Below are 9,065 nucleotides of genomic sequence, written 5' to 3' on the forward strand. Positions count from 1 at the left end.
ATCCAACCCGCGATTTGGCGAGGTCTAGTGGCAGGGGAGATGTAGATGGAGACCAAGCGCTGCCAAACCGAAGTTAAATGCCGCGGTCTCAACTCCCTACTCTGCTGGAAAACTATGCAATAGCTTCTCTTATATTTTCTAGCTTCCAATATGAACTCGAGTGGCTCGAGGTGGTTGTTCTGAGACACGAAGTCCACCAAAGAGTCGAGAGTATAAGGGAAAGGAGCGATCTTGTTCAGCACTTCTTCAAGAGTTGGTAGAGTCTGTTGCGAAGATAGCCGAGGAGCAACACCGCTGTGGGGTATTTCATCCGAGGAATTTGGCATGTTAAGTAAAGGATGAATAAGTGCGTAGCCAGTATATTTCGGGGAGGAACTCGTTAGATTTGGCGGAGTTGAGCGGAGAATACGAATCTGTCTCTGATTTTGGTTGAATTACTGAGCCAAGACATTTTGGTCCGGAACTTTTATGGAACTGTCTGGCTTCAAACCAGAAGGTATTTTTGTGCCTGTAATCAACTTAGGCCAGGGGGAAAAAGCACAATGGGCGGGTGTGGCGGTCGGTTCATTCGTCTAGCGGAGCCACACCGACTTCTCTTTCCAGAATCCACAGCGCCGTGCTTATCAGAGCGCGAAAGCTTATTCTGATTATGGACAATATAAATTCGTCCAGGTATGTTCTCATCCCAGCCATGAATCAGATTTTCTTTTCCACCAAGCTGTCGGGCATGGAGGGTCCTAATTCTTTCAATATATTCTATGGGAGCATCAGTAAATCGGTCTATATCTTCAAACAATGATCCGCCTGTTAACAGTATATGACATCCAAACTGAAGAGGGCAAATGAACGGCCCATGGCACTTCCTGCAAAGATGCCTGGTAATGATGCGGGGCCACGTCACGTGTAGCAAGAAGAACAGATGTCGCGTCGACAGTGCACCCACCCGCTAGCCTAACAAAAGCTGAAATCTTGATCTGATCATGAAAACCTGTCAACCCCCACTTAGCAGGTATTCAGGCCACAACTGGACAATAGGTGGCACCGTGGCATCAGCCTGTAGAAAGTGCGGGATACTGTTTAGTAGGTCATTATCTCTGAAGAGTATCTATTGGGCAAATTGTTCAACAAAATGGGCATTAATCTATCAAGAATTCCCTGGTTTATCGGTGGAGTGCTGGAAAAAAAAAAACCTGAATGTTACGCCCGGGTATTCGTCCAAGGACTCTGCGACCAGTTAGCTATCTTGGTTAGAGGCGACTTACCTCGATGACTAGAATCCACTAGTGACCGACGACGACGAGTGACCCGATGTGGTCCGAGCAACCAATAGCGATAACGATGTAGTACTTATACGAAATAGTCCAGGGATGAAAGGCCAGGCCAATTGAGTACGTATACTCAATTGTTAGATAGTGCGAACGAGTTGAGCTGGTAACAATGTAGAATGTGGCTATCAAGTAACTGAGTAGATTGATCACGAAGAATTAAACTAAGTACATGAATGAGTGTCCTTATATATCCTTCCCTGGAGCATCTCGATATATTGGTTGGTATACCGTTGGTATACGCGTGGTATACGATAAGTTATACTGAATTGTATACTTCCCGGTGATCGCTTGTATACCATTTAGCCTGTCACGTGACTTTAGCTAGTAATGGCTGTCAGCTAACCGTGTCGTCGGATAACGTAAACCACTACCGAGCGGCCACCACCCCCGAGTGGCCACCTCATCACTTTTTTGACCACAATCAATAATCTACCCAATTCAACCACCAACCATGCCACCAAAAGCGCGTCAAAATCTAAGAAACTCATCTGAGCAGGAGGGAAGGATTCTACTCGCTATTTCCGCTTTAAAAAGGCAAGAAATCTGCAATATTGCTGAAGCAGCACGCGTTTATAATATTCCTCGTACAACTCTCCGAAGACGATTGAATGGGCATACTTTTCGAGCTGAAACACGCGCCAATAGTCATAAATTAACTCAGAATGAGGAGGAATCGCTTGTACAATGGATTCTATCACTAGGTCGACGTGGAGCACCTCCCCGACCCTCCTATATACGAGAAATGGCCAATATTCTACTTTCTGCGCGCGGTACTATACCCATTCAATCAGTGGGCGAGAACTGGGTATATAAATTTATCAAGCGTCGACCTGAAATCAAAACTTACTATTCCAGACGATATGACTACCGGCGAGCTAAATGCGAAGATCCTAAGACTATTAAAGAGTAGTTTAACTGTGTACAAATCACTATAATACAATATGGTATTGCATTGGAAGATATCTATAATTTCGATGAAACTGGTTTTGCTATGGGTCTAGTAGCTACTGCTCGAGTAGTTACTAGAGCTAATTATTATGGAAAAGCCCTGATTGTACAGCCAGGTAATCGGGAATGGGTTACTTCTATTGAGTATATCAACTCTACTGGATGGGCACTTCCCCCGTGTGTTATTTTCAAAGGGAAAGTCCATATAGAGGGTTGGTATCAAGATTCAACAATTCCCCGTGATTGGAGAATCGAGGTTAGTCCTAATAGATAGACTACTGATGAGATAAGTCTTCGCTGGCTTAAAAATCTCTTTATTCCCGCTACTACTGGCTGTACAACTGGGAAATACCGTCTACTTATTCTTGATAGCCATGGCAGCCATCTTACACCTCAATTTGACCAAATATGTAATGAGAATAATATTATTCCTATCTGCATACCCGTACATTCCTCGCACAAACTACAGCCTTTAGATGTAGGCTGTTTTAAACCTCTAAAAGATACATATGGAGGTTTAATAGCAGAGAAAATACGGACAGGTCACAATTATATTGATAAACTTGACTTTTTCAAGATCTTTCCTGAAGCTCGTACAATTGCGTTCAAAGCAGAGACTATCCGAAATAGCTTTGCAGGTGCTGGTCTAATTCCATTAAATCCAGATAGGGTTCTTAGCCAGTTGAATATTCAACTAAAGACCCCTACACCATCAGATAGTCGATCAACCAATTCAATACCCAAAACGCCTTATATAATTAAGCAGCTGGAAAAGCAAGCATCGACTGTGAAACGGCTTCTTAAAGCACATATACAGAGCCCACCATCTTCACTAGAAGCGCGATTAGACAAGATTATTAAAGGACATGAGTTAGCTTTAAATAAAGTAGTCCTCGCGCGTGAAGAAATATGTACTTTATGTGCTTCTAATGAATGGTAGCTTCAAAAGCAAAAGTACTCTACTAGGCAGCTAGCTACTGCAGAAGGCTTTACTACTCAGGAAGGTCTAGAACAATTCCAGTGTGAGAATAGGTCCGATGAAGCTCAAGATACTACATCTATAGATCCAGCGTTATCCTCAGTTAAACCGCGTGTACGGGCGCCACCACGCTGTAGTGACTGTCATATTCTAGGGCACAAGTGACTGCAATGCTCTAATCGAGCTTTTGATTAATTTTTATATAGAAATCAAGTTGTTTTGTTGATAAAGGCCCTTAATGTCCACCTGAAGGCGAAAATCGGAGCGGAGGTGGCCACTCGGGGGTGGTGGCCGCTCGGTAGTGGTTTACGTTATCGACGTCTTATATCACGTAATCACAGGGTACCTAACCGCCCCCTACACTAACGTAACCGGTAAGCGATCCGTACCTGTAAGCCAGCCACACCCCTCTGATTTCCATACAAAATCGTCTATTTTCAAATAACAATATCTCAACCATTATTAGATATATTAGGTTAAATTTAGACTATCATATTAATACTGGTATTCTTTAAGAATTTATTGAATTTAAACCAAAAAAGAGGTCTTAGAACACATAAATCCTAACTATATATTATAAGATATACTATAATATATCTTTATTCAGTAAGTGAAAGCTAAAGCAATCTTTTAGCTTAGTATATTATCATTCTAGTATATAATAAGTTGTATATAAACTTTCAAGTAGATAGAAGCTGGATTGGTCGAGATATTGTTGTTTGAAAATAGACGATTTTGTATGGAAATCAGAGGGGTGCGGCTGGCTTACAGGTACGGATCGCTTACCGGTTACGTTAGTGTAGGGGGCGGTTACGTCATACTGTTGCCTATTTTGGGGAACACGATCCGATCGGGACGCCTGAAGACCAGCTAGAGGGATACAGTTACATATAATTTTTCCAGTGGAAGATGAGCTAGATCTCAGCCCTAACCATGATTGGAAATAGGTGCCGTTGTTCTCATTTGTAGAAGTTGCGTCGTACGAACTAGTAGTATGTATAACCAACGGTCCGTAGAGACGGGATCGGGAGTATACAATTCGGGTCAATATGTAACAGTCTGGACTTAACTGTAAGCATGGAGATAGAGTCAAAGTGTCCCGTCCCGAGGCCGTCAGTCCGGACGCTAATCTCAGGCGTCTGTTATCGCGATATGCACTTATACTGAACCTAACGGGATTTGCATCAGTGTAGAGTACACCACCATAAAGATGTTAGGCCACCCATCGCTGTGTCCAGTCACAAAGCCCGATATTACACCATGAGGATCAAAGGTTGAGTGGGCTTCAGATGCTTTCATCTTGGTGTTAGTAGCTCTACTATTCAGCCCGCCAAGGCAGGGGTTCCTTTGAGACCTACGTCACCGAGAGGAGAAACAATGTACATAGTAGCATCGGGGACCTTGGGCACGAATAGTGATACGCTAAATTTCATCTGGTAGAAAAGAATCGCCTTCAGTGGGGCTCTTTCCATTGGCTATATAAGTTGCCGTGCCGTGAAAAGTGGGATGGAAATGTATCACCGTCGGGTTGACAATGAAACTGTTGGCAATGCTTGACAGACGGGGTATAGCGTGGACTCTGAGTCCACTAAACCTTCCACTTTGAATCCTATATCGAGTACTTCGGGTATTTCAAACAGCCAGGGTCGGGTCACACAAAGAAAGCATCCGATAGCTTTAGTCGGGAACACAAGGCTCCTAAACCCTGACAGTAGATTTCCAACAATGAAAGTTTATCCCGACTGTTGACATGGGAGAAGATCGCCAAGGCGGTTCATTGGCTCACCATAAAACCGATTCTAGTAAACCAATGTAGAAGGGACAGAGAGCAGTTGTCCCATGCCTTCACAAGATGTAATGACCGACTCGCTCTCGAGTCTCCCATGAACTTCACAATTATGACGTACAGCAATCCAGCTTCGAGTATAGAGAAAAGAAATAAAAATTCGTATAGAAAACCAAACGTCCTATGCTCCACGGCAAGCAGGACACATGCAATAATTCGCTCAGAATGCTTGACAACCCCAACGCATAGATGCAATTTTATTATTTATCGATCATCAGTAGGCGGTCACAGCGCCCTCTGCCCATAAACGATATGCAGTCGCGAGTACAGATGGAGGGACGTATCGCGCAATTCCTTCCGCATACCTGCCAACAGCGCCTCAATCTCGACGCGTTCCCAACCAAGCTGCCGCGTAAACAGCGCGTAACAATAAGGCGGCATGGCTTCGATCATGTTGACTTGGTGGTAACGACCGAGCTCCTTGAGCTTGGGGTCTTTGGGCCAGGGGCTTTGAGGGAGCTGTTGCCGTTAGCATTTCTTTGTGCATGGACTAGGGCAGAAATCTATGTACCTTGTAAACGTCCTCGCGAGCATTGACGAAGCCGGCGTTTTCCATCTGCGACCGCCAATTCTTCACAGTGTCGAAATCCTTGCCAAACATCTTAGCACTCAGGTGCATGTGCTTGACTCCGTGCATCATAGACTCTGCTTTGAGATGTGTTTCGTCGTCGGAGAAACAGTTGACTTCGATCGAGGCAATTTCCATCCAACCACCAGGCTTCAGGTTCTCTAGGGCTTGTTCGAAAAGACGGTTATGATCACGGATGAAGCCTTCTAGTTCGCGGCCATGAATGTAGTCGAAAGGCTGGCTGTAAGACCAGGGCGCTTCGAAGTCATCCACCTCGAAGCGGAGGTTAGGAGGGATCCTAATCATTTAGCAACGTTCGATAGACCGGGACACATCGATCATACCAGGACGGTTGAATAGGACTGAGATCATTTCCTGAGCCGACCAGTCAAATCAGACTTTCTTTGTAAACAAAACAGATACCTACCAATCACTTCAGATTCAGGATGTTCGCTGATATCGTCAGTACTCGGCCACTGACTCTCATGTCCGGTCGGACTTACTCTGCAAAATCGATAGCCCAGATTCCAGTTCCGGTACCAATATCCAGGACCCGAGCAGGGTTCTTGATGGGGGCTGCGTGCAGCTCTCCCTTCAAAACCATCCGATAGATGTGGTGACTCTGTTCTTGTTAGTTCAGCCATTCTATCGTTCACCAATGGTTTCACTAGGCGCAACCAACCAAGTCCAGACGGTCTTGTTCTTGTTCATCATTAGGCTATCTCAGTTAGTAGGGTTCTCAAATCTAGCAACGAGACACTCACCAGAATGTATTCACCCTCATGATACGAATGATATCTGCGACCATTCTATAAGATACACTTAGTAACAGCCGCAATATCGCGGTTCAGCCAAGAAATACCTCATATCTGTACTATTAGCAACCACATCCCAATAGAACTGCGAATCTGTTACATACTGATAGTTCATAGCACTTGAAGTGATACTGGTGGTATAACTGGCATCTCCCAGTCTATGATTGTCAGCCAGTGGATTTGGGCGAGATGGAACTCTGCCACTTACGATCCCGCATATAAGGAATCACCGTCGCCACCATCCGAGAAGGTCTAGTATGTCCAGTTAGTTGGATCCTCCTTCCGGTATTAAGAAGAGAACAAAAATCAACATCGGGTTCAATGACGCCCTGTATATGTCCCTGCGGTATTTCTGGTTGCGGTTCTGGTTGAGGTTGAGCCAGAGGTTCAGGTTCAACTTGTTGTGGTATGCTCTCCAGTGGAGTTTCCTCCCGGGGGCGTTTCGGTGGTGTGTTTCGCTACGGGGATGCCATTCTTGCCCAAGAACTGGGGAACGGCAGCAAGCAACACGAGGACAACTTCAGGGAGAAGGAACAAGTGGGTGATCGTGAAATAGTAGGGATAGAAACCAGAATAATCTGGGGAAAAAAAAAAAAAAAAAAAAAAAAAAAAAAAAAAAAAAAAAAAAAAAAAAAAAAAAAAAAAAAAAAAAAAACCTAATACCGCCCTACTACTAGCTAATTATAAGAACAATAGTATTAATAGCGGTAAAGGAAAGGAAAATATTAAACGGGGAAGGAGAAGGGAAAACCGGCAGGAAAGGGGAGGAAAAGGTCCTGAAGAACGAGGAAATGTGGTCCCAATCGCAGCGACCCTTAAGTCAGACCCCCGTCGACGGGCAACTCATAGCGGGACCGCCGTTGAAAGATTTGCGGTGTCTCAAACAGCTGGCCAGGTTTCGCGAAGCAAAGTATAAAGTCTCCGTTCGGCTCCAGATACTATTCAATCCATTTCATCGTAATATTTACGCCCGTCACTCGTTAGTTCGCATTTGCACGGATGCACCAACAATGTGCCGCGACCGTCGATCGAGGAGGTCTTGTGGCTTCTTTGGGAGGCCAACAGCTTTAGCCGCTTGTTAGTCGGCATTAGTGACCGTCCAAGTGATCGGTTAACTGGTTGGTTCGAGGTCCAGTGGATCCACTGGTCGGATCTTTTGCCATTTTTCTTGTGTTCAGGCGTTTTGTCCTTTTTTTTTTTTTTGATTCCCTTTCCCCCCCCTCTCACTCTCAATGTCCCCTCGATTAGGGCATAACTGCATCCCCATTCTTTGTATCGAAAAGGGAGACACAAAGGCAACCGTTTTGCCACGTCTGGTTGGGTTGCATAAATGAGAGACTGGATATCTATTGATATAAATTCGGTAAAAGTATTATAGCATAACAAGGGTTAGGTAATAGAGAAAAATTGCCTCCCAGGGTCGGCACCACCTCCACTACCCGCTGTCAGCAATTCCAATCACGCCACGTCACCGTGGTCGAAATTCTTCAGGCTCATGTGGTCCACGAAAGGCCATGGAAAAGAGTCCCGAGCATCTGTAGGGATCGGACTGAGCCGTTTCTCCTGATTCCATGTGGCGGTTGGGGGGGCGTCTTTCTCAATGCACGAATCTTGCGCATAGCGAAGTTATTGACCCTTGCTAGCTCCACAACCCCCTAAATGGATCGATGCATCACATCCTTAAAAGGGCAAGAGCCGTTGCTGCGTTGGCAAATGCGACTCTAAACCCTGTTTGTGTGCACGGACTGAGCACACGGCACTTAAGCAGCTTAAACATTCTAGAACAAGCTATGAGAGCGAAGGGCCCTTTGCAGCTACCCGCAAGATCCCAAAGTACGAGAAGCCTGACACCCAATCAGGTCCTTGCCTTTCGCTAGTGGGCCCATGATTTCATTGCAATTTCATTACTGCTCGGCGTTCCGTGGTTCGTCGAGTCTGGAACCCGATTTTAAACCGCACTGGAGATCGGAAGACACGAGGGGAAGAGATCGCAAGTTTGCAAGTCACTTACCTTGCGTTCTGATCTTCAAGGCCATCATCGTGATTTTGAATTTAATAAGATGCCTGTTGGGGATACGTAAAATAGGATTCCATATAACGGTCTGTCCTACTCACTGACTCGTTTGTTTCCCCCTTTGTACACAATCGATTAGATCCTGATTAGGACTAAAATCCGGCACACACGTAGTGGCGGACTAACGCCTTCTCTCACAAATCTTAGTGTGTTCCTCCCAGGAATCATGCATAAGATGCATATCCATCTCCTGATCCTGTAGTTGGGCGGGCGTCTCTTGGCGTGCGATAATACCTTCCGATATACGAGGGTCATCGGATGAAGGTGGGCGGCTCGTCGGATGTTCCCCGTTTCTCTCAAGGTGCGAGGGCTTGTGCACCTCAACAAGCCTATCACTCTGTCTCGCGTCCTCAGTATCATCGTATTCATTTCATGCCTCCCTCCTGACAAGCAGTAGCGAAGAATGGTTGGCGTACCGCGCAGCACTGGCTGTCGCGCCTGTCTCCAGCGGCGGGTCAAAGTGGGTGCTCCAATGTTAATCTGCCTCGGCTGTGTTTCCACTCAAGA

The 9,065-nt window shown here is 45.4% G+C and overlaps 1 protein-coding gene across 1 annotated transcript; it reads right to left on the reverse strand.

Moving 5' to 3' along the window:
• Positions 1 to 5,326: 5,326 nt before the first annotated feature.
• On the reverse strand, positions 5,327 to 8,103 carry BDV37DRAFT_276722 (class I SAM-dependent methyltransferase; the record flags this gene model as incomplete). Its single annotated transcript, XM_032085615.1, has 10 exons — positions 5,327 to 5,560; positions 5,613 to 5,967; positions 6,014 to 6,044; positions 6,097 to 6,122; positions 6,173 to 6,291; positions 6,352 to 6,387; positions 6,434 to 6,478; positions 6,585 to 6,642; positions 6,693 to 6,736; positions 8,035 to 8,103. 10 exons carry the CDS (start codon positions 8,101 to 8,103, stop codon positions 5,327 to 5,329), a joined length of 1,017 nt encoding a protein of 338 aa, XP_031935030.1.
• Between the last annotated feature and the right edge of the window lie 962 nt (positions 8,104 to 9,065).

This window comes from Aspergillus pseudonomiae (assembly GCF_009193645.1).
Source record: "Aspergillus pseudonomiae strain CBS 119388 unplaced genomic scaffold BDV37scaffold_145, whole genome shotgun sequence".
NCBI classification, from domain to species: Eukaryota; Fungi; Ascomycota; class Eurotiomycetes; order Eurotiales; family Aspergillaceae; genus Aspergillus; species Aspergillus pseudonomiae.